The following is a 25,573-nucleotide window of genomic DNA, read 5'->3' as shown; positions in this document are numbered from 1 at the left end:
AATCTGTGGTTCTTCCTCAGTGTTTTGTGATATAGAAAATCTCAGCCACTTGCAAAGAAAGGATTCGAAATTGTGCCTTAATAATTTGACTTCAAAATGTAGTTTATTTTTTTATTCCTAATTTATGCAAATCAGGAATTGTACTGATGCACATGCTTTTCATTGTGAGAAACTTGAAAACAATGCGAGGAGAGCAATGTTTCCTTGGTTGAAAGGATTGGAGGTTGACCTTTCGTTAGTAACAAACCATATATTGTCAGCATTTTACATTCTATTATGTATCTATATATGACTATTATGAGAGTCTGCATTGGAAATCTATTGTTGCTATGCAGAGAACTTCTGAAATCAAGTCTGATAGTTACCAGACTGGCAAATGATGGAACAGAAATGTTTAGACTTCTAGAGAGTGCTTGGTAAATATAGTTTTACTTTGGAATTTTCTGCAAAACAAGAACTAACACCACCAACAAAGCTACATATGAGTCTGAGGGAACCAAATTACTACTGTTTCTTAATACTGATGCACTTTGAATTTTTTTCCTCATGATTATATCCTTCAGTTGAACTGTCCTAGTCTAACTGTAGAAAGCAAAGAAGATTAGTAAAGTGCCTTGTTTTTGCAGCTGTTTGAACATTTCCCTTCCCTTTGCCTTTGGGAACATTGTACTATTCTTCTCATTTTTTCCTCTCGTTTTTTGAACTTTTTGTTTTGTCTCTTGCCCGTCCGGTTTTAGTTCCTGAAACTAAAGAAGTGGTGAGCCACAAGTACAAGACGCCAATGGTGAGTCATCTACTCTGTCTTCTAGATCTTTTCAAGGGTGTATCGTTCATACTGTGCCCAACTTTGTGGCTTCTGAAAACTCAAACCTCTCAATTTTCCTAATTTCTAAAGTGACCTTGACATCTATTCTCTTACTTCAAAGGAAGGCTCTGAGGAGGCTGATAACCAGTTTCTTCATGAAGAGATCAAAAGTTTTAAGGGCTAAGAGTACAGAAGCCAAGAGATTTTGGAGAATACCAGTTACAAAAAATGATGGTCTTTGTTTTATTTTCTGTGTGTAAGTGTTGATCTCTAAAATCAGGGAAATGGTGCTCAGTGCAGAAGCAATTTCTCTGATAATTTGAAACCAATAAAACCTTGATGGTTTAAATTTTGTCAGATTATTTCTGCCATAAACCAGGAAATGGTTGATCTTTAAAGTCCCTAACCAACAATGTATAGTGAGCATGAGACTATTGAATCTGCTTGCCATGGCTAGTAAACTGCTGCAAATGAATGTTTTCCCTTTCAATACAGTTATTAACAATTAGAAAAATGTGTGCTTTAAGCTAGTAACAGAAATGGGAACTCTTTCAACTTCATTTTCTGAGTGTTAAAACTCTAAACATACATGCACTGACATAGGATCTCTGGTGGCATTAATGATTGCCGCTTAGGTTAATGCCATGAATGCTCTTGAATTAAGTTGAAAAGTAAAGTTTTAGTAACACAGAGCCATCAGGCAAGCATTTTAATTGTTTTAAAATTGTTTAAAAAAACAATAGACAAACATCATGAAAAGTGTACTAGTCTGGGCAACAAACATTAATAGTTAACAAACTGTTTGGATTGCTACCAGGAATAAGTAAGAAAGCATCCTTTTGCTATTTTGAATCCATATCTAATAATAATGGATCTGTAGGTGAAATTTAAACACTACCTCCATAGATCTTCTAATGCTCAGCCACAAAGTAGAGCAGGAGATTTTACAGCCCCTTCTTGAGACCAGACAAAGAGATTGGATAGCAGACAAAATGGGTTAAGGCTCTTGTGTTAGTTGCCTACATTTTTATTCATTAAATAATCTACTTAAGGTAAAGACAGTTTCAAAAAAGACTTTCAGGAGGCCTCTCAGCTGCCATACAAACAAAACCAGCTTCTTTTTGGCTTTGCATCTTAAATGACAAATGTATTTATTAATGAATGGAATGCTGGTTGGTAATGTTGACCCCCTCCCCATGCTGAAGGCAGGCTGCTCACCATTGGTTTTGGCACTGCATGTATGTTTATTCATTGAACATTCAGTCATTGTCTAATCTAAAAAAAAAAAGAGGCCAGTTTTGCAAAACTGCTTTAGTAACTAGGAATAAGGTGGCTTTGTGACAACACAGGCACCAGCCAATCTGTGCCAGTTGATTTCTGCTACAGACATGCAGAGCAGGTGTTTTCAGAGCTTGGCCTTGGAAAAAGTCTGTTTGGATTAATTGCAGTAAGGGCACTCCCAGACTGGCCCTCCTGCTGTAAAGGTGTGCGGTCTGTCTTCCCTTTAAGTTGTTACAACCAGATACTGTATGTGTTCCTTATCCTTACGAATAGTGGAAATACAATAGATGGGTCTCACACAACAAGGCAGGACAACTAGCTCATCAGAGCCTTGTATAATTGCTCTAGAATGATGGGATCTCTGACAAGGAAAGGTCAGCATTAAGTTTCCCTGTACAATGTGAAAACATTTTATTATCCAGAGAGTCTCATTATCTTCTTTTCTAATGTCCTCTAGGCTCATGAGATCTGCTACTCCGTATTATGTCTCTTCTCTTATGTGGCTGCAGTTCGTGGGAAAGAGGCAGAAGGCAAAAGCAAACCGCCTCGTCCGGTGTCCAGCTGATCAACACCATAGCTAGGAAATGCATTGACGTGTAATACTCTCCGTTCTATTGCTGTTACTGGAACTTGCATAACCATCTCTAATGCAAACTTGTTTATGTATGACCCTGCAAGTCCCCTTACAAAAATCAAAGTTAACTGTTTAGTCCCATACTGAAGCTGTCCTTCTATAGCATTTCTGATTATTGGCCTCCCTTCTGATACTGTGGTCTGTTCTGGCCAATCGTTTAGAATATGCTGTCCCAGAATTAGCTCACTTGAGGTTCATCTCTCTCATTGTTTGCAGTGGTATCATCATGTGATATTTCTTTATTTATAGATGTGAGCCTCTGCTTTCAGGTTTTCTGTTACGTGCACAATGGAAGCCGCTCAGTCTTGCCTGGATCACTCACTGTTGCTGGGGCTGAAGTGCTCTACTCTTCACTCTTTTCTTCCTTGCGCTGCATACTTAGACTTGTCAACATGGAATTCCTCCCACAGGGCTCTTCTTTGTCTTTTCTTCAACTCATTCTACAGAAAGATGTGGTTCTTTGAGAGTAGAAGCAGAACGTACACTTCTGTAATTAAGGTTTCTTCAGAGGAATTATTAGGAATCCTGGAGCAAGGGGGATTAGGCAGGCCTCATCAAATTGGTATGCATGTGCTATACTTGGGTGGGGGGGAAGGGAGACTAACATTTTGGTAACATTCCATTTTTTTCAGTTCATTTGTACATGCTCACAGTGGTAGATAGAACTCTTCATGGTAAGTGTATAACATTGTGAGCAAAGAAAAAAGAAAGCTACCAAATCCAACTCAGCACTATTGGTTAAAGCATATGGCATACTTATGTAAAGTTTGAGTGTCTGAAGTGTGCTCTGATTTTGTAGAACATTGTCAGAAAAATATCTGGTTATGAAAGCCGTTGTGAGGATGCAAAAGTTTGCATCAATACTACTGTATATCCTTGTTCCAGGTCTCCTTTTAGCCACTGCTTCTGTCAAACTGTACATGTATATCAAATAATTTTGCAAAAACCGTGCTACTGTGCAATGAAGCCTCCCTCCCAGGTAAAGTATCCACTTGACCCTTTATTTTTAAGTAGACTGAAAAATGAATGCTTGAAATATCTTTTATTTTCCATTGACTGGACTGGACTCTAATGCAGAAATGCACCAGGGTACTTGGAGGAGAGGATCTACAGTATGTAAATAAACTGTAGAACATCTGACAGACTGCTCTGACTAATGTTAGAGTGTTATATGTGTTGATAAAGATTCTTGGCAACTGCCTTTAGAAATAGTATGGCTTTTTCCACGCAGCTTGGTCTGCATGGCTTTTGAATGGACTGCACTATGAATGAGTGGGGGAAAGGATGTAAATATTTCAGTACCACATCTATTTATAGAAAAGTGTACAGTTGTCTGAATGTGAAAATAAACTTAACATTAAATCATTCTTGAGTCTTGTAGTTTGAACCCTATTGGTCTTGCATACTGTGTGGATGAATTAAATTTCAAATTAAACATAACATGTGACTGGAGAAACCATACATAATGACATACATAATTAATGTATGTAAAATAATCCCATTGCTAAATGTATTTATTTCATATATTTATTTAATTAATGTATTTATATACCACCCTTCAAAAAATGGCTCAGGGCAGTTTACATAAAAACAATAACAAAATAAATTAACAATTAACATCAAAACTAAATTAAACAATTAAAATCATTTAAAACAAACATTAAAAATTTAAAACCATAGATCTAATTAAAAACCTGTGTAAACAAATGTGTCTTCAGTGCCTTTTAAAAAGTTGCCAAAGATGGGGAGACGCTTATTTCAACAGAGAATGCATTTCAAAGTCCAGGGGCAGCAACGGAGAAGGCGTGTTCCCTAATAGCCGCCAAACGAGTTGGCAGCAACTGCAGACGAACCTCTCCAGATGATCTTAACAGGCGGTGGGGCTCCTGGTGAAGAAGACGTTCTCTTAAATACCCAGGGCCTAAGCTGTTTAGGGCTTTATAGGTAATAATCAGCACCTTGTATTTTGCCCGGAAACATATCGGCAGCCAGTGTAGTTCTTTCAACATAGGAATAATATGGTCTGTGAACCAACTGTAGTTTCCGGACTACGTACAAAGGCAGCCTCACATAGAGTGCGTTGCAGTAAGCCAGCCTACAGTTACCAACGTATGTGCCACCATTTTGTGGTCATTCATCTCAAGAAACAGCTGCAGTTGGCATATCAGCTGAAGCTGATAAAAAGCACCTCTGGCCACTGCCTCAACCTGGGACACCAGGGAGAGGTTTGGATCCATAAGCATCCCCAGACTGTGTACCTGTTCCTTGCGGGGCAGCGTGATCCCATCCAGTACAGGCAGATCAAAATAGTGTCCTGAGTTCCAACCCTGCACAATAAGTACATCCATCTTATTGGCTTTCAGCCTCAGTTAGTAATCCCTCATCCAGCTCATTACTGCCTCCAGGCATTTAGGGAGGTTATGCTTTCTCCTGATGATGTTGACATGGAGAAATAGATTTGGGTGTCATCAGCATATTGATAACACCTTGCACCAAATCTCCTGATGATCTCTCCAAGTAGTTTCATTTAGATGTTGTTTAACATCAGAGACAATATGGAGCCCTGAGGGGCATCATAGGGAAGTTCAGATTTTGAAGAACAACAGTCTCCAAGGGACACCATCTGGAATCTGCCCGTGAGGTAGGAGCGGAACCACTGCAAAGCAGTGCCTCCCACCACCAATCCCCTCAGACGTTCCAGAAGGATACTATAGTCAATAGTATCGAAAGTCGCCGAGAGATCCAAAAGGACCAACAGAGTCACACTCCCTCTGTCTATCCCTACTGGAGATCATCCATCAGGCTGACTAAAGCAGTCTCCACCCCATAGCCTGCCCAAAAGCCAGTTTGAAATGGGTCTAGATAATCAGTTTCCTACAAGACCTCCTGGAGCTGGGAGACCACCACCTTTTCAGTCACCTTACCCAGCCATGGAGACAGGCCTGTAGTTGCTTAACTCCAAGGGATTCAAGGCAGGCTTCTTCAGAAGCGGTCTAATAATTGCCTCCTTAAGACAAGGAGGCATCCTACCTTCCCTCAGAGACGTATTTATAATCTCTACCAGGCCCTCTACAACAGCCTCCCTGCCAGATAGTATAAGCCATGTCGGGCAAGGATCAAGAGGAAAGGTGGTAGGCCGTACCATTCCGAGCAACATGACCACATCCTCAGGAGTCACAAACCGAAACTGATCCAGGGTCATCACATAAGAGGAGCTGCTGGACACCTTGGCATCAGATTCTGTAACAATTGTGGAGTTTGAATCTAAGTTGGCCTGAATACGAGAGATTTTGTCCACAAAAAACTCATTTAAAATGTCACAGCAAGTAATTGTTGGTTCCAAGTACTGATTCAAGGGGGAAGGGGGTGCACGTTAGCCCCTTCACAACCCTGAACAACTCAGCTGGACGTGAACTTGCGGACACGATACAAGAGGGAAAGAACTGCTTCTTTGCCGCATGTATCGCCTGAGCTGTCGGATTTGAGTCGGGTCTTTCGCTACTTGCACTCTAGTTGTCTACCTTGCTGCTTCAGCCCCCGTAGTTCTTCCATATACCAAGGGGTCAGTTTCAAAGTGGGTTGAAATTTATAGGGGGGAAACTAGAGCTGGCAAACATTCTATACATGTATACAATCTAATCTGTGAACTCTCCAAAATTTTGTACAGTTTACTTTTGATTTTATAGCTTCCTTAGTTAGCAGCTAAGGTTTCGTCCCAGAGTTTTTTTTTTTAAGAAAAGAACAGGGGTGGTAAAGGGCAAAGAAATGGATCAGATAGAAGAAATGGGATGGAATCTTAGTGAATGTGTGTATGATGCAGATTTTGTCTCCTGCTTTGGAGCTGACCCTGTCTACATATTTTCAAAGCCTGTAGCCTTCATAGTTAAGTGGAGGGGCATAACTCTGAAGCCTACAGGCTTGATTTCTCTTTCAATTAAAACCTGAGGTAGCCCTAAAACAAAATTATTTTCCGGATTCTGGCTTTGATAAATTGTAATTTAAATAGTACCAACAGCTCTGCTTGTTTAATATTATTCTAAAAAATTATTTTGCTTAGAATGTCATTCTCTTATCTGTACCTCGTTGACCAACTTTCTAAAAACTATGCCTTAAATAGTTCCATGACAAGGCTGATTCTTATAATATGTTTGTGGGTGATCAGAGTTGGGTTGAATGAATCCTTGCTCACTTTATTTGCTCAGCAAAAGGACTGTATGATGAACCAATCAACCAACCAGCCAGCCAGTCAGCTGCTCTGTAAGCTTGCAATGTAATCTTGAGAGAAATACTCACCCCATGTGCAGATAATCCTGTGTGAGCTGAGCCTTCTCACTGATTCAAAACAATCATTTCACCATGTTCTATAAGAATGTGCTTGTCTTTCATCTGGCCAGCTGCATATGTATCAGTCATTAATGTAACCTATGCTGATAGCACTCCTAGTGTGTTAGTTTTTTGTGTCTGTTACAAAGGCCAGCCCAGATGCATCATTATTATTTACTGCTATGAAACCCACTATAAAACACAAATGTTTGCCCCATCCATGGTGCTGACATAGGTCCATAAGTTCCTGCACTCCAAAAGGTAAGTTACCATTCAGACCATAACAGGACTGTAAAATATTCTGTTATTTGTTTAAACAAACATGGTTAGTTTTTCATTTTGGACACTAGTCGTCTCTACTCAATTTTTATCTGCTCCTCACAATGCATTATTTTTAGCTAAGATTTGCTGGTTATTTTAAGACTCTCTTTATTGTCAACCTCTTTGCTTATCATTGGAAACTGGGTGGTACACTCTTTAAGCCCAGAGACGACTGATGGAGTCTGCAAATAGTGTGCTCTCCCGCTCTCTCCACCTTTCACCAGTTCATACCATTTTAGGATATTGTGTGTATGTCAAACTCTGTATGGTTCTCACAATTGGACTGACGTGTTAGGCTAAAATAAATGCTTGTCCTTTGTGTAGATTTCACATGTGTCAGTAAAACTAATTCTAAATGCATCTGTGTTCTCTTTTAAAAATTTACTAATTATATTATTGTGGCCATGTTGGTGACAAAACAAACAGAACAGGGCAAGTGAGACAGTATCTTTCTGTAGGTCCAACTTGTGTTCAAAATGTAATATGTGAGTTTTGGAACAGAACCTCATCGTCAAGGTGAATTTTCAAGAAAATGGTTTGTTGTGTTTTAAGGTGAGGTATAGAAACCTATCCCCATCTTATAATGAGGGCATGATGTTAGCTTGTTTGTTTTTCCCTTTGAACTTTTTTTTTTTAGTCTTAAAATTGAAGGAGAAAGTACTGGCACTTTTTGCAATATGAAAAGCACATGTACTCAAAAGTGTTTCAGTGGCTGACATGATGTACAGCCCATTGTTGTCATAATGGTCTGCCCTGGGACTCCTGCTGACTTCAGAGGGAGCCTCAACACTATAATGTAGTAGAGTTTCTGCAAGTTTCCTCATTTGTGACAATGAGGAAACCTGCAGAAATGTTGCTTCTACATCTCCTTCTTCTTAATGGTGTTAGGGCTTGCTTTTGAGGTCTGAAGCAGCCCAGGGCAGATCATGATGGCGACAGTAGGCTATGCAACATGTCAGCCACTGACTTTAAACTGTCTAGTATGCATGTTTAGGATTGCAACCTTAATCAGATTAAGGACAGGCCAAGTTTTCAAGTTCCTGGGAACCTGAAAGCAAAACATACTAGGACCCAGGAATATTACTTACTTCAGAAATATACCAAAAAGATCCAAGAATTCAAAATTGAGATCTTAAAAGCTAAATAGCGTAGTTGAACAAAATAGTCACGTCCTGCCCCACTTTTCTGTTCTTGCATATGCTAAAAGCTTACTCATATCTTCCTGGGTGGAAAAACTAACCCAGGAGATGTGATAGTGTGATTGTGTTCAATATTGCCAGTCATCCTTTAGAGGAGGGGAGGACTGAATCCAGCCTTTGCTCCCCTTTCCTTCTCCTGAACAGATTGTGTTGTTTAACAGTATTACATAGCCTCAGTTCCTGGGCCCAGTTTTCAGTCCTAGGAAGCACACGTGCAGCCTCATGTGCATTTCCTCCTGACATTTTTGCCTCCCCATCTCCCAGGCAGTGGTGCTTTTACCCCCTGGACTTCAGGGCCAAAGTTCAGGGCCTCTGTACCCCCTGGGGCCCCCCAAATCCCCTTTAGTCTGTCCTGGGTAGTGTGGTCGCTGTTGGCCCGCACTGTGCTGGGTGGCCGGATGTGGTTATGACCTGTGCCGGGTGCTTTACAGACAGAGGCAGGGAGTGGGGAAAGAAATATGTGGGGTGGGAATATGTTGAGTTGTGTGTTGAAATGTTTCAGCTAATGTATATTTGCATAAATATACTTGTTTTATATTCTTACATTCTTGTGAGTTCAGTTACTGTTTGTGCTCTACTTGCAGCTGCGGGGGGAGGGATGGCAAGGCAAAGGCTCCCAAATTACCTAGATGCACCTCTGCTCCCAGGTATTTCATTTCTTTATCCAAACAAATGATTTTCACATGACATAAGATCCTTTGGAATCCAACTAATAGAGGGCACTTTCCAGATTAGCTGCTCAACAGCAGCAACATGTTTCCATTCAGGCAAATCACATTCGAAATGTAAACAGCAGGGAGAGCAATCTCGTGGAAACAAACAACCTGGGGGGAAAGCAACTTTCTTATGCTGGATATATGATGTCATAGCACTATATTGCAGCGATTAAATTCAAAACAAGACTTTGGAAATATGAACGGCACCCTGCTGTCAACGTAGGGACTGCGGTGTCACAACACAAAACATGTGGAAACACACTTCAGAGATATGATGTGATCCTGTTGCAGGGTCTGTTCTGGAAAGCGCTGAGGCAAGAAAGAGGGTTTTCAGGAGAAAGCCCTTTGGAATCTCTGCTCTGTTTTCAACTACATCCACATCTGGATATGGTGAAAGACATTCTGCATTGTTTTGAGATTTATAACAGTATATTAAACTGTTAATTTTGATTGGAGCAGTGGTATTGAGGTGTGTGTGTTTTTTACCCCCTTGTCCTGTGCCATTTTCATTTACCCAAATTCAAATCTAAAAAAGCACACATCTAGTCAGATTAGGATTCCACACTCAATAATAATTCAGTAGCTATCTTTGGTGCTACTAACACTTTTTCAACAAATAAAAAATTCTGCAGTGCAGCTATGGAAAGGGAAAAACCAGGAAGGGACTGTTTATCTTATTCAGTGATTATAGATCATGTAACTTCCAGAGCAGATGGAGATGTGATGTTTCAAGGCCCAAAGGTGTGATGCCTGTATTTTTCCCCTGCAGAGATAACAGCAACTCTTGTGGGGGTGCGTGCGTGCAGATTGGAGAAATGATATGGAGGGGAGGAAGGGTTAAACACCCACCTCCTCAGGCATCATTGCTCCAAAGTGCTCCCCACAGATGCTGCAGTTTGGACAGATGGGTATGTATACGTTCAATTTAAAGTCGGAGCCACAGCTAGAGTGAAATGTTCCTTTCCGCATAAAATCTCTAGCTTTCAAATGGATATGGTGGAAATTACAGAGCCACATATTTCAGGGTGTTGGAGCTCTTTGTAAAAAAGTAAATGTCATAGAAAAGCTTAAGCAATTTAGCATTTTGTCAGCCTAATTCCCATATTCTACTTTAAAATTTGAATTAGTATTATATGCAGTGATTTTTGAAGAACATTCTGTCATCATAACAGGTTCACAATTACCATCTAAATGCTACTGATCATAACTGATTGATCATAGCATTTTTGTCTGGCACAGCAGCTTCTCTGTACAGTCATACAGAGAGTGGCCATCTAAGGAAGTGTTAACCATAGACTGTTTCTCCTAGCAGACAAATTGAGCTAAACCTGGAGCAGGAATTGGCTGAGATACAAAATGCTTGCCTTATCACTATGCGATGGCCACAGCAAGATGGCATGTTAAGTGCTGAGGCCTAGGAAAGGCTTTCAGCCAGAGTGGCTTTCTGTATATCTTTCTTTTGTAGGATTCACTAACAACAGAGACAGAGGAGAGATAAACTTAGGAAAGGGTTTGTCACAGGCCCTTCTATAAGTTTTGCAACACGATTGTGTCCCTACAGTTGTGTGGGTACAGGACAAGGGTTGGATGTTTCTTTTTTGCCAAAACAGTAGTTTTACTTTGAATTTCAGCCCCTTGTGCACTTCAGTGGCTGTGGGGTTATGCATTAGGCATTGTCACATGGTAGCAATAAGTCAGTGTGTCACTATGACATGCATCCCCAAATAACTGTAATTCTGTAATATGCATCCTTATGTGGGCTAGTTCTACTTGTATTGGTAGATGTTGCATTTCTAGATTTGATGATGAAGAGGTGGGGGGAGATGCATATCTTTCTAGCAGTGGGCCAGTTCAGATGATACTTTACCAGTCCATGGAATTAGAAAGGGTGCGCGCCAAGAGTGCACCTGTTGTGACATCTTCTGTAGATGTTCCAGTGCTCTCCCAGTACATCCCTTTATCACATGGGGATGGCTGTTTTTCCAAATGGCCATTCTACACACATTCCAATTACTATAAATACAAGTATTTGGAGTATGTATAAAGCAGTCATTCAGATAAGCAGGCTCCGCCCCCAGGCACAATGGAGGGCTATGCTGGGAAGGTGTTGGGACATCCACAGAAGATGTTATGGTGAGTGTGCTCACAGTGCATCTCCTTGCATGGTTTGGTAGGGTATCATCCAAACCAGCCCAATTAAATGCATTTTTTATTTTTGAAGAAAGAATTGACCTGAAATTTCAAAATAAGCATTTATGAAGGGCTTTCAATATGCAAACTTTATATAAGTATAATCCATTTGTCAGGTCAACAATGTTTCATGAAACTTAAAAGTGAGTGTGTTTTTATCTTTCTGCTGAAATGTTATGGCTTCAGTAGAGACTGATAATGTGTATCTGTGCACCCAGGCCTTGAAAAGCTATTTTCATTTAATTATTATGTCATTTATTCTTTGTTGTAGGATGAAAAGACAAAATGCTGCAAATTTTACTGTGTCTTTATTATAACGTACAAAGTGTAAGACAGAGCTCTAACATCCGTAAACCTTCCTCTTTCAGTCTGTTGCCTCTGAGTTGCTCTGTACTTTCTAAAATGGGCATGGATTTTACAGCATTCACTATGATTAACTGATATAAATAGCAACAGGTAATGATACAATTGTGTTCGGAAAAGTAGACAAATGCTTCTAAAACTTTTTCTGAATGTGCAGATTCTAAGCTATCTATTTTTTAGGGAGAAAAACAAAGCTTTCTCATAATTTCCAGTGTGACAACAGAACTGTCAGAATGGGTTTTGTGAAGAAAACTATGTTATCAGTTAAATCTTGGAATTAAAATATTCAATAAATAGTCAAAAGTGATGACCTAGGATGTTGATGTTTCCACTGCCTCTGATACTTTGGTGCTGATCAAGTGACTCTCCAGGAGAGGAGTTTATTGCTAAGGTTTAGTGACTCATAATGGGCATGTATAGAGTTGCCCTGTCCTCAAGATGATATCCATGGATTCTGACCACAAGAACAGGTGTAGATAGGGTACCTCCATTGGGCTGAATGGAGAAGTCCTTGCAAATAAGAGGTCTGTGTGAACATCTAGATCAGGAATGCACAGCTTCAGCCCTCCAGCTGTTTTTGAACTATAACTCCCATAATCCCAAACCACAGTGACCAATAGTCAGGGATAATGGGAGCTGTAGTCCAACATCTGCAGGAGGGCCAAAGTTTTGCAGCCCTGATCTAGATAAAGATGTCAGGAGTTTTTGATCAAGCAGAGGAAATTTTGTTTTGCAAGATTTCCTGATCTTACGTTTGCAGCTCAATATTAACTTCTCTCTAGTGTGTACACCTATTTAAACATGGCCCTTTAAAAAACAAGCAAAAACATTCAATTAACTAGGATTATCTCTTAATTACTTTTTCCTTCAGTGATTCCAGTTTGATCTGAAAAACAAAATGTTAAAGACTGAGTGTCACAAACAAATATACATGCTAATATATACATGCTAATACACGGCGGATTTCGTAAAACATATAGCAAACACTTAATTCTGTGGCTGACATCCTGACTAATGAAGCACATGCAGGTTGTTGCACTAGCACAAAGGTGTTGCACTAGATACTTGTGCTTAATCTGGAGCTTTGGCTCAAGACTAGAGCTGTGCAATCTGAAGCATGCTTGTGCCACTTTCATGCCGCACTTGTTTTGAAGGAAACTTGCACAAGAGTGCTCTACTGCACAAGTACAATTCTGCAAATCCTCCTTTTTAGCACAGCTGTATAATCTTCAACTTGTGCAACTTAGCTCATACACAAGTGCCTCATTAGGATGTCAGCCTGTATCACAAAGCCTACATTTAAAGTTAGCTAATGAGTTGGGGAGGTGGGGTGGGTTGCCTGTCTAGAGCAAATACAGTGGTGGCACCAGGAAAAAAAAGGGTGTGTGTGTGGGGGGGTACAGAACAGGAAAAGTTCATTTCTGGGTGAGCTGTGTGTCCCATGTGTGTCGCATTATATTTCTGAAACAGATACGGGGTGGCAGGTGAGGGGCAAATTACTTGTCTGAGGGCATTTGCCTCCTCCCCCGCCCCCCAGAGCCACCCTTGAGCAAATCATAGGGGTGAGGAGTTAAGTTGCTGTCTGCCCTGTTGTTAAAGCAGAGGTCCCTGTCGTTCTAGGGAGGGGGAGTGAGCCTATAGGAAGCAAATGAGTGGTACAGTCTGTTTCTGCCTTTTCTGTATCCCCAGAAGCCAGACAACAGAAGTTTGCAAGAGGCTAACAAGCTTCATGAGCACTAGGAATTGTCTGATCACATTTTATCTGGCTAGGTTTTTATATGTCAAATCTATATATTTAATTCTCTTAGGCGGCATGTGTGCTCAGGATTTGGTGGTGGAACTCTCGCGACATGCTGCGAGAGTTCCGGCATTAATAATGGAGGCAGTCCAGCCCGGCCAAATGAGGAGGGAGGAGAGAGGGAAGAAAGCAGCGGTAGCGGGCGGATGGGATGGGGAGAAAAAAGCGGCGACGGGCAGATGGCGGGGGAGAAAAAGGCAGCGGCGGATGTTGGGGAGAGAAAAGTGGCAGTGGTGGTGGCTGGATGGGGGAGGAGGAAAAAACCAGCGGCGGAGTGTGGGTGGACAGGAGGGAGAAAAAAGCCGTGGCGGGGGGGAGGGGGAGAAAGTGGCGCCCGGCAGGGGGGAGGGGAAAAAGCAGCGGTGGACTGGCAAGAGAAAGCAGCGACTGGTGGGTGGGCTTGGGGAGGAGAAAGCGGGGTGGACTAGAGACAAATGATCTGCTCCTGGTTCAGCTAGTATATTAATAATCCATCTATCTGCTTACAAGCTACCCCACTGTCCTAGCTTATTTATTTCTATGGAATTGTTTTCATACCTGGACGTGCTGACAACCATTAGTTCAGAGTTCTACTGTGGCACTGCAGGAAGCAAAATAATTTCTTAAAAATGAGAGTGCATTAACAAGGGTATATCAGAACAATGTGCATTTCCTTGGTCACAATGAATACTGGCTACATTGCCACTGATCCAGGAAACTCCAAGTGTGCAAGCAGCTTTCTCTCTCGCTCATACTCAAAAGGTTTTTGGTGCTGGTGATAGATAGTCTCATCTGTGCCGGATGCTAGTGTTATACCACAATCATCTATGTGCGCTTCTGGTAAAAGTCCTCAGCTGACCTGTACTCCTCCCTGACAACTCTGTCCTGATGGTGACCTTTAATCAGCCCTGAAGCTGCTTGGGCAGTTGGGTTTGAGTGCATGGAACAGCCGCTATGTGGCGACAGAGTGCATTGAATGCTGCTACTCTTAGGCAAAGAAATTCTCCTTCCACATGTACGTCAGCAGAGACTATCACTGCACATGGGTGGCCTACATCTGGGGATGATCATGTAGATCTGTGGAGATAGGATTGTATTTCTTTTTTCATCCCAGCATTGTGGATAAAGTGGCACAGAATGCCCACTATTTGGGACTGCTGCACATTTTGGGGGACTCAGTACATGTTGTCACCAGCAACACTGACACAATTATCTGGATTGGAGCCTGTGAATTCTTATGAATCACTGTGCTGAACAAAGTAAATTTTTGGAATAATTAATACGCTTGCCTGTCTCCCAGACACTCAAACTGAAAGGAAGCTTCTACAATGCTGCAATTTACTTCAGCTAAGAAGCCAGTTGGGCATGTTATTCAAGAAGTGGAAGACACACTGCAATGGTATCTTTGATAAAAAAATATTTAAAAATGATTGGCTACTGTGATTGGTAGTTATCTTTCAAGTCGGGGAGACCTTTTGGTCCACTTAAAGTTTAATGTGTATTGGATAAATGGGATCCTTACTACCTCTGACCTCCAGCCGGCAGTCGATTTCAGCTTCACCACATTCATTCACAGCTTTGCAGGTGTAAAGTCCTCCATCAAATGGGCTGGGCTTTCGGATTTCGAGAGTCAGCACTCCATGTTTACTAAACATGCGATATTTGGCATCTCCAGAAAGGTCCACGTTGTTCTTGAACCAGAAGATTTTGGGCTGTGGGCAGGAACATTAAAACTAGAGGTAAGGATAAAGACATGTCTTCAAGATGGCACTGTTCTAGCTACTTGGGTACCATAGAATGAGAGACGATGGCCGATATTCTGCACAGTGCCAGCAAATCCAAAAGCAGGGTGTGTGCACGGGTTCCATGCAACTCAACAGCCTGTCCTTACTGCTAGCAAAGTGGTACTGTGGCTACTGAGGGTAGAGAGGCTCTGTGGCTACTACAGATTGTGTCACCACTATATAGACATGATTTATTTATTTGATTTCTATAACATCCAAAAATGGCTCAAGGCGGTTTACATTAAAACAACACTAAAATCAATTAAAATCAAAAACTGTAAGAACAACATGAAACCATTATTAAAACAAAACAGTTTTTAAAACCCTGGAAAACCAGGCCAAACTACAGTTTAAAAACCCTGGAAGGCCTGGCCAAACAGATGGGTCTTAAGGGATCTCCTGAAGGCCCATAATGAACTCAGATTGTGGATTTCTGCTGGGAACACATTCCAAAGCCCAGGAGCAGCCACAGAGAAGGCCCACCTCTGAATCGCCACCAGACGTATTGGTGGCAACTGAAGACGGACGTCCTCAGATGACCTTAATGTGCGGTGGGGATCGTACCGAAGAAGGTGCTCTCTAAGATAACTCGGCTGTAACTATTCATCGCTAAGGGGTCCAGGGAAGGCTTCTTAAGAAACGGTCTAATCATTGTTTCCTTCAGACAAGGAGGCACCCTACCCTCCCTCAGCGATGCATTTATGATATTAACCAGGCCACCTCCAACAATCTCCCTGCTAGATAGAAGTAGCCAAGTTGGGCAAGGATCCGGAGAACAAGTGGTAGGTCGCACCACCCCAGCAGCTTGTCCACATCCTCAGGAGTCACAGATTGAAACTGATCCAACCTCATACTGCAAGAGGAGTTGCTGGACACCTCCTTCATAGACCCTGCAGAAGTAGTGGAATTCAAGTCGGCCTGGATACAGGAGTTTTGTCCACAAAGAACCCATGAAAAACATCACAGCAGAATGTTTCTGGGTACTGATTTAAGGCAGGAGCAGAAATTAAACTCCTCACAACCCAGGATAGCTCTGCTGAATGTGAACCTACAGATGCAATGTGTGCTGACCAAAAATTTTTTATTGCTGCACGCACCACTACCACATAAGTCTTCAAATGGGTCCTATGCTGTGTCCTGTCAGATCTGAGCCGAGTTCTCCTCCACTTGCATTCCAGTCACCTACCTAGCTGCTTCTCAATGGAAGATGTTTTTAGAAACTGAACTAACCATTTTAATAGTTATAAGGTTTGAAAATTTGCTAGTATTGCTTTGTTTTTCCTTTGAAAGCTTAATACCAAGGACTACCTTTGTAAACAAACTGTTTATGACAGGGTGAGGCCATGCTCAAGGAATTCCCCAGTAGAAAGCCTCTGGCTGTGATTCTGGTTGGCATGCTTCCCAAGCCTCATAGTACAGAGAAATCTGCCTTCCTCCCAATCTACCTGTGAGCCCTTCTTAGTATCTCCAGAGAACACGTTGGCTGTTTCCCCTTACATTACATGCTGCTTCTGTAATTCCCTCTTCCAAATTTCTTTATCCAGGCATACTTTCCTGTCCGTACTAGCTACGCAAGCCCTGTCCTGCTCCTTCCTATATGCAGGAAGTTCCAAGTTCAATCCCTTGCATCTCTAGGAAGGACTGGGAAAGATCAATCGGAAATCCTAGAGAACCACTACCAGTCAAAATAGTTGGGAATATATGGAAGTCGGTGGTCTGATTCATATATTCGGTTCTCATCGTGCAATTCCCAGATCAAATTCTGGTCCTGAGATATTTTTATCTATCTATCTATCTATCTATCTATCTATCTATCTATCTATCTATCTATCTATCTATCTCATTTGTACACTGCCTCAAACTTTCATCTCTGGTCGGTTTATAATAGCATAAAATAAGTTAAAATATATACAAAAACTTAAAACCATTTAACAATTTAAAAATCACCTACAAATTAAAACCTTAAAATTTTAAAGAACTGAAAAAGCTTGGGTGAAGAGGTGGGTTTTCAAATGCTTTTTAAAAATTGTAAGAGATGGGGAGGATCGTATCTCAGTAGGGAGTACATTCCACAGTCTCGGGGCAGCAACTGAGAAAGCCCGTCCTTGTGTGGCCACCAGCCGAGCTGGCGGCAACCTGAGACGGATCTCTCCAGATGACCTCAATGGGCAGTGGGGCTCATAATAAAGACGGCGTTCTCTTAGATACCCAGGGCCTAAGCCATTTAGGACTTTATAAGTTATAACCAGCACTTTGTATTTTGCCCAGAAACCTACTGGCAGCCAGTGTAACTCTATGAACAAAGGAGTGATGTGGTCTCTCCGAGATGACCCAGAGACCAACCTGGCCACCGCATTCTGTACCAACTGAAGCTTCTGGACTACGTACAAAGGCAGCCCCACATAGAGAGCATTACAAAAGTCAAGTCTGGAGGTTACCAACATATGTACCACTTTTCTGAGGTCGTTCATCTCAAGAAACGGATGCAGCTAGCGTATCAGCCGAAGCTGATAAAAAGCCCCTCTGGCCACCGCCTCAACCTGAGATACCAGGGAGAGGTGTGGATCCAGAAGTACTCCCAGACTGCGAACCTGTTCCTTTTGGGGAAGTGACCCCATCCAGAACAGGGGGATCAAAATCGTCTCTGGAGTTCTGACCCCGCACAATAAGTACCTCCGTCTTATCTGGATTCAGTCTCAGTTTATTCTCCTTCATCCAGCCCATTACTGCTTCCAGGCAAGCATTTAGGGAAGTTATGCCATCTCCTGAAGAAGTTGACAAGGAGAAGTAGATCTGGGTGTCATCAGCATACTGATAACACCCCGCTCCAAATCCCCTGATGATCTTTCCCAGCGGTTTCATGTAGATGTTAAAGAGCGCTGGAGAAAGTATGGAGCCTTGGGGGACGCCATACTTAAGCTCAGATTTTGAAGAGCAACAGTCTCCAATAGACACCATCTGGAATCTGTCCGCGAGGTAGGAGCGGAACCACTGTAAAACAGTGCCTCCCACCCCCAACACCCTCAGACGTTCCAGAAGGATACTATGGTCGATAGTATAGAAAGCCGCCAAGAGATCCAAAAGGACCAACAGAGTCACACTTCCTCTGTCAATTCCCAATTGGAGATCATCCATCAGGCCGACCAAGGCAGTCTCCACCCCATAGCCTGCCCGAAAGCCAGTTTGAAATGGGATAATCAGTTTCCTCCAAGACCACCTGGAGCTGAGAGGCCACCACACCCTCTCAATTACCTTGCCCAGCCATGGGAGGTTGGAAACAGGCCTATAGTTGCTCAACTCTGAGGGATCTAATGCAGGCTTCTTAAGAAGAGGTCTAATAACTGCCTCCTTAAGACAAGGAGGCATCCTGCCCTCCCTCAGAGAAGCATTTATGATTTCTATCACGCCTCCTACAACAACCTCCCTGCTAGACAGAACAAGCCACGTTGGACAAGGGTCAAGAGAACAGGTGGTAGGCCTCATTGCCCCAAGCAGCTTGTCCACATCCTCAGGAGTCACAAACTGCAACTGATCCAGTCGAACCACATAAGAGGAGTTGCTGGACACCTCCAGTTCAGACATAGAATTAATTGTGGAGTCTCCATCTAAGTCGGCCCGAATCAGAGAGATTTTATCTGCAAAAAATGCTTTAAACACATCACAGTGAGTAACTGATGGCTCCAAATTCTGATTCAAGGAAGTGGGGGCACATACTTGCCCCCTCACAACCCTGAACAACTCCGCTGGACATGAACTCACAGATGCAATACGGGCAGAAAAGAACCGCTTCTTTGCCACCCGTATTGCCTGAGCATAGATCTTTAAATGTGCTCTGATATTACAATATCAGAGGCTTTGGTTGCTGCTGCGAGAGATTTTCACCTACTGAATTTCTGGGGTTACCTGCTGTACATGAGTAGCATTTCCCACTGCGCCAGAGGTGCTCTTACCCCTGGACTTTGGGGCCGAAGCCCAGGCTTCCACCTGCCCTGGGGGGGTCTCCAAATCCTTTTTAGTCTGTCCTGGGTGGTGTGGTCATGTCAACAATGTGTTTAAAATACTGTGTGAGTGGGGCAGGGGGCTCCCAAAAGCTTTAGGTCCAGGCTCCAAAATTACCTAGGTGCACCTCTGCCCCCACTGCTCACTCTCCAGCCAGTCTTCCTGGCCCTGTTCTGCTGCCTGTCTCTTCCATTTCAATGCTTCAATAGAACAGTGGCTGGGTTTGGACATCACAGGAGGTCCCTTCCCCTCCGGTTTCCGTCTGAATGTGGGCAACAGGAGTTTATTGTGGAAAGGGACCCTTGGTTTCCTTCCCTGAACTCCAGTCTGAAGCTTTGGTTCAGAGTGGCATTTCGCTGCTGTAAACTCCATTTCTGCAGTGCCAGTATTGCATCTGAATGTTGGCACTGAAGTTTCACCTTCATAGAACTGGAGTTGAGTTGAGGGGAGGAGCTTCCCTCATTGGCTGCCGGGGCTGAACTTCATTAAAGGAAGTTCATTTAATGAAGTTCCCTCCTCTCAGCGTGACTGCAGAGAGGCAGCTCTCCATTTCGTCTGAATGTGTGCCGGGGGTGGGTGGGGTGAGGATGGGGGCACAACCATGGTTTCATTGGACCTGCTGTTTAGTGTTATGTCCAAAGGTGACGTGTCTGTTTTATGTGTATGTCCTATGCAGCTTACTCAGTTAGAAGAAAACAACTATATTCTCACTTTAAGGTATGGATTTATTCTTTTCTCTTTTTTTGCACTTAATACACATTGAGAATATTAGTGGTGGGGTGTGTGTACCTTTGGGCTTCCTCTTACAGCACAGCTGAGGGTGGCATTGTACCCAGCAACCACAGAGCGATCTGATAGCGGGTGAGTAAATTTCGGTGCTTCTGAGAAGTCATGCTCTTTGTAGTTTGGTGGCTTGTAAACTGTGCCTATTTAGACAAGGAGGGAGAAAAGAACAAGCAAACAGACCACTTTAATCTTGCCCAGAGATGATGGTTTACAATTCTACATTACCCACTGAAATGTTTTGAAATAGCGAGAACCAGGAAAACTAATGTTGACACACTTCACAGATTATTAATAAAGATACTCAGCTGCATGTTCACCAGTTTAAAGGAAGAAAAACACTCTGATCTGTAATACAGTAGCTATTTTCCTCCTCCAAGCATATCAGAGAAACCATTTTTCAATACTAGACCTATTGAAATGCTCATGAAATTTTACTGGCCTGGATGGGAGGCAGTCTGGAGTGACTGGAGAGCTCTAGCCTCTTGCCCCTTTCCAACTCTCATTTCCCCTTAGCTGTGTCCCTCCCCTCCTCTTCTACACCCTTCTGGAATTCTTTCCTTCTCCACCCACCACTGCAACATCCACTCACCCGTTTCCCAGCACAGTGCTTTATTTCTCCCCAGGGGAATGAAAGGGAATCTATTTACATGCAGGAAAAGGTAGAGGCACCAAAAGGTTACCTGTTTTCTTAATGTAGGCAGAATTTTTGGTAGTTGCAGCATTTTCACTCAGTCCACACAGATTTTCACTAAAGACCCGGAAATAGTATTCATTTCCCATTATTAAGTCTGATACGACACAATTTGTGCGGCGATAGTGATCAAACACAGTATACCATTCCTGAAATTAAAGAATGCCATGCCAGAAAAGTTGTAGATCTTAGCCCTATTCGGATATTATGTGGTCCCTGCATTTAGATGTATGTAGACTCGCACATGGTGTGTGTGTGTGTGTGTGTGTGTGTGTGTGTGAATGACTGTACTGCATGAATGACTATCTGCATTTTAAAAGTAGGTTTAATATACAAGTATCTCTACTGCATTTTCTCGTACTTTGTTATGTATATAGATTTTGCTAGCAGCTGCCTTATGCCACATTTATAGGCAATGGCAGGAGAAAAAACCATTGGATAGACAGATAGGAAGAGGGAACTTCTGTCATTCTTTTATCTTTGCTTCTGCCTATGTTGTCTGACTAAAAAGCTACATAAATAATTTTTTAAAGAGAAGCTTCACTTATATGTGTATTTTGTGCAATCCCAATCTAGCCACTAAATAGTAAAATAGTAAATGAGTAAAAAAATATAGTAAACAGTTTTTTAAAAACCCTGAAAACCTACATTCCCTTGTAGTCATGATTTATGCTAAATATGTCCCATGGACATTTAGGGTGGGTTCACAGGCTCACCCAGCCTGTGACCCTTACCATTGTCTTTTTGTCTGCCTTTTGGACTGTATATCCTGTGATCTGAGCATTGCCATCATCCTGAGGTGGTTTCCATTCCAGCGCAACGTTGAAGCCCCACACATCCACAATCTTCACATTCTGAGGAGGGCCAGGCTTGTCTGCAGAAAGAAAACAGCCAGAAATCCAGATGTTCTGTATGCAGGAACTCCCACTCATTGGCTGACGTCTAACAAATTACCACTGCTTTATTAGAAGCACTGGCACTTTGGGCATGCAGCTGCTGCCTTACAGACTAAGGCAGTGCTATTTTTGTCTATCTCCCCCACCCCTGGAAGCACCCCCTGCAAGCCAGTCCCCAAGAGTCACACAGCTCTCAGGAACCCAACTTCACGGAGCGTTGGCCCCACACATCTACAGTCCACAGCCTGGATGTCAGCCAGTATTTTCACACAAGCTAGGGGAAAGAGATCTTGACTTAAGGTGTGTGATTTTCTTAGAACAAACTGTACGGCCAGGGGCTGCCAATGGGACACTGGATGGAGGGTTGTTCTACAGCTATGGGAGTTTGGACTGATGGAAACAACAAGGGGACATTGTGTGGCTATGGTTGCCTGTTCTGGAAGGGACACCCTGTGAGTACTCTTGGCTGGAGAAATGAGCTAACATTCACTTCTACTCGGGCAGATAGTCTGAGTCTTACGACCCAGCCATGGCTCCCACTCTCTTGAGAGGGTGATCCACTTACAGGTGGTTTTATGACCACTGAATGTCACATGCTTTTATAGGTTTTTTGTAGGTGGACCTATCTCTTGTGAGCCCAAAGTCTTTGGGCAGACCCCAAGGATTCTGGTAGGACCCTGAGCCCCTGGTAACTCTGGGGGATACTCTTTTTAACCTTAAAACAAGGATACCCCCCCTTTTTAGGGTAAAGAGGACCTGAATTAAGGCTCTATTAAGTTAACGGTTAATGGAAATTGTCTTCAATGGGAGACATTATGATTAGAACAATGAGTTTTGGAAGAGCTAGACAGGAGGGTGGGATTATCTTGGAAGTAAAGTTTGGATTCTAGAGATTTTGCCTTGACTTTTAGAAGAATCTGGTAAGGGTGACTGAGTGGCTGGAATGCCCAGGTCAGGAGTGTAAGTACTTGGAGGGATGAAAATGAAGCCATGACTGCCTTGGTTTGGAAGTCTCAGGAGTGCTTCAGAATCTCCGTGTGGAAAGCCTTTCTTGGGTGTGTGTGTTGGGGGGGGGGTCCTGTGTAGACTCCTGTGGGGTAGGATGCTACAACTGTGTTATCTCCCTAACTTGTTCCCTACGCTACTCTTAGCTTCAGTGATAAACACTGTTTCCTTCCTTGAACACAGTTCAAGCCAGGCTGAGCACCTCTGTAGGGGCACCAGGAATGTGTGCAGGGAGTTACTATTCTGGAACCTCTAAGAACTGTAGTCCCCCAAAACTTAAAGGACAATAGATTTATAAGACTGTAAAGTGCCACAAGACTATCTGTTGTTTTCACTGCAACAGACCAACACAGCGACTCCTCTACAATGTGTTTAAATGCTTACCCATGATCTGTGTGGTAATATCAACCTTATCTGTCATGTTTTCTATTTGCACCTCTACTTGATATACTCCAGAGTGATGGCGTTCAGCTTTTCTGATAAACAGGATTGTGTCTGTGTTGCTGTTTCGAATTCCCACTTCCTTGGAGTCTAGTGGCTGACCATTCTTTGTCCAAGTAACTTTAGGCCTAGGTTTACCCTGTGGGGGAAAATGGCCAAATAATAATTTTACCATCAGATTATTTAATTGTTTTAATTCTCTCCCCCTACTTACACATGCTCTTTTGTCCTAATAAGTCAATGGTAACTAAATCACAAGTAGAGGAACATGAGCACAGGCAGGCTTTTTGGAGTCTTGTTTCCATCTTCTGTAAGAACATGCCCATGTTTAGCCTACTTTCCAGTAGGCTTATGAGATAACCCGGCAATTCCATGTGTGTGTGTGTCGTCCCCCCCCCCCCATCAACTTTGCAATGCCTAGACCAATATGAACCAAATCAGGTACGGTTGCAGAGACACATAGGGACACCTCAACAGCATAATTTGTGATGATGTCATCCACCCCAGTTCAAGATGGTGGATGCGTAAATCTTTGAGGTGCAAGTAGGCTAACTTGTGGACTGCCTAACTTGTGGACCGTAGTGATTTGAACCAAATTTGCTATAGCTGCAGTGAGTGCTACACCAGGACACCTCAATGGGGTAGTTTATGATGATGTCATCCACCCCGATTCAAGACGATATTGCGCTAAGGTCAAGTAAATTAATCACGTACCTGAAAAGGAATTACAATGTTGATTGTATCTCCAACTTTCTTCATCAGGGTCTGTCTGAGATTGCGTGGCAACCAGATTTTGGGATGTTCTGTGGATCAGAAATCCAATCAGACTGTTAAAATCAAACTGTTCCAAACTACTGGATATCTCATATTTGGCGGGGAGGGGGTTGGAAATGAAGGGATGAATGATGTTGACAATGAATGTTAAGTTTTTATAAGTCCAAGAAAACTGGAGTGAAAGGATATTCAGTGGTTGAATACCATTCCACATTACTGAGTCCAAACTTGTTAATGGCAAATCTTATCATGGTATCTAAGCAGTAAAGGGTGCATCAGAGAAAAAATTACACACTTTAATCAAATTGTTAATTTTAAAAAAAAAAATCTTAAAAAAAAACCTCAAAGCATCTTAAGCAAAACACCACCACCACAAAACACATAGCACAAAACAGATATAACAGTACCAGCTTTCTTCCTTTCTCTGATCTGTTATCAAAATAAAGATTCATCCATCCATCTATTCATTCCCATAGAAAAGTGACACATTAAACAGGAATACATTTGAGGCAGGACAGTAAGAATATTATATGTTGAAAAGTGTTATATAAATATTCTTAATAGAACTTAATAATTTTGTGATTAATGGAGCCACAATGCAATCAGAATGACAAAGCAAACTGATTTTGCTGCCAATAAAGTAGAGTTGCAATAGTTTCATGATACTGAAGTAAATGCATTCTATTATTTATTAATTTATCCTGGGCTGGGTCAAACAAGCAATGGCACCTACACACATTAATGTCCAGGCTACCGTCAGAACACACCTGGGCCAACATGAGGATGTGCCAATGTGATCTTTGCACATCCTGTCATCACATGTAGGGGTGTTCATCAGAATCATTGCTGTACCCAATTTAAACAGGGTACTTTATATTAGGATATCTGCAGTTATCATGAAATGAAAGAATTTGTGCCCCCCCCATTCCCTCTAATAACCAAATGTTATCAGCCAATTTCCCAACTTTCTTTTCTTTCATTCATTCATTTTATTTAATATATTTGTATACTGCCCCAAACTTGCAGTCTCTGGATGGTTTACAATAAACATAATAAAAACAACAATTAAAATATTAAAACAGTTTAAAACAAAATCTAGTTAAAAGCTTGGGTGAACAGGTGTGTTTTAAACATCTTTTTAAAAACAGGCAAGGACAGAGAGACTCTTATTTCAGCAGGAAGAACATTCCAATGCCTCAGGACAGCAACAGGGAAGGCCCAACCCTAAGTGGCCACCAGACAAGCCAGTGGCAACTGCAGGTGCAAACCTCCCCAAATGATCTCAACAAGCAGCATTTCATTAATGGAACCATTAGAAATGGCCTCAGTGACTGATGATAGCTCAGTAAAGATACTTACGCAAGATTTCTCGGATTGTAATTGGCTCTTTGGTAACTGCTGGGGGACTTATACCAGCTAGGTTTATGGCAGTGATGCGAAAATACAGTTTGTCTCCTGTGACCAAATTTTTGAGCATGACAGAGGTGCGCTCAGTTAGGCCATGAAGAGCTGGAATCCATTCAGTGGCTACAAATACAAAATCTTTTGTTAGGCAAAGCTTTTCATGGAGAGGTTTCCTCTGGATTTT

At 42.2% G+C, this 25,573-nt stretch overlaps 2 protein-coding genes across 47 annotated transcripts in view; one reads left to right on the top strand and one right to left on the bottom strand.

Annotated features, from left to right (window-relative positions):
* MADD (MAP kinase activating death domain) overlaps window positions 1-4,087 on the top strand; it is a 142,539-nt gene extending 138,452 nt beyond the window's left edge. For 45 of the 46 annotated variants that reach the window (XM_053287611.1, XM_053287632.1, XM_053287628.1 and 42 more), the window contains 2 exons: window positions 738-784; window positions 2,544-4,087. In XM_053287611.1, the coding sequence (XP_053143586.1) occupies window positions 738-784; window positions 2,544-2,651 (155 nt within the window). In that variant the 3' untranslated portion in view covers window positions 2,652-4,087. The remainder of the gene's footprint in view (window positions 1-737; window positions 785-2,543) is intronic. The other variant, XR_008314315.1, reaches the window with a different exon arrangement.
* Window positions 4,088-11,758: 7,671 nt separating this feature from the next.
* MYBPC3 (myosin binding protein C3) overlaps window positions 11,759-25,573 on the bottom strand; it is an 82,403-nt gene continuing 68,588 nt past the window's right edge. The window contains exons 26-34 of the mRNA XM_053258564.1: window positions 25,345-25,512; window positions 23,926-24,014; window positions 23,155-23,350; window positions 21,604-21,743; window positions 20,859-21,018; window positions 20,182-20,318; window positions 15,142-15,321; window positions 14,168-14,210; window positions 11,759-12,718 (exon numbers count right to left, since the gene is read on the bottom strand). Coding sequence (XP_053114539.1) covers window positions 14,187-14,210; window positions 15,142-15,321; window positions 20,182-20,318; window positions 20,859-21,018; window positions 21,604-21,743; window positions 23,155-23,350; window positions 23,926-24,014; window positions 25,345-25,512 — 1,094 coding nt within the window. The 3' untranslated portion in view covers window positions 11,759-12,718; window positions 14,168-14,186. The remainder of the gene's footprint in view (window positions 12,719-14,167; window positions 14,211-15,141; window positions 15,322-20,181; window positions 20,319-20,858; window positions 21,019-21,603; window positions 21,744-23,154; window positions 23,351-23,925; window positions 24,015-25,344; window positions 25,513-25,573) is intronic.

The sequence above is a fragment of the Hemicordylus capensis genome, chromosome 1 (assembly GCF_027244095.1).
Source record: "Hemicordylus capensis ecotype Gifberg chromosome 1, rHemCap1.1.pri, whole genome shotgun sequence".
Classification (NCBI taxonomy): domain Eukaryota; kingdom Metazoa; phylum Chordata; class Lepidosauria; order Squamata; family Cordylidae; genus Hemicordylus; species Hemicordylus capensis.
The sequence above is the reverse complement of the archived record's forward strand: the minus strand, read 5'-3'. Positions and strand labels throughout refer to the sequence as shown.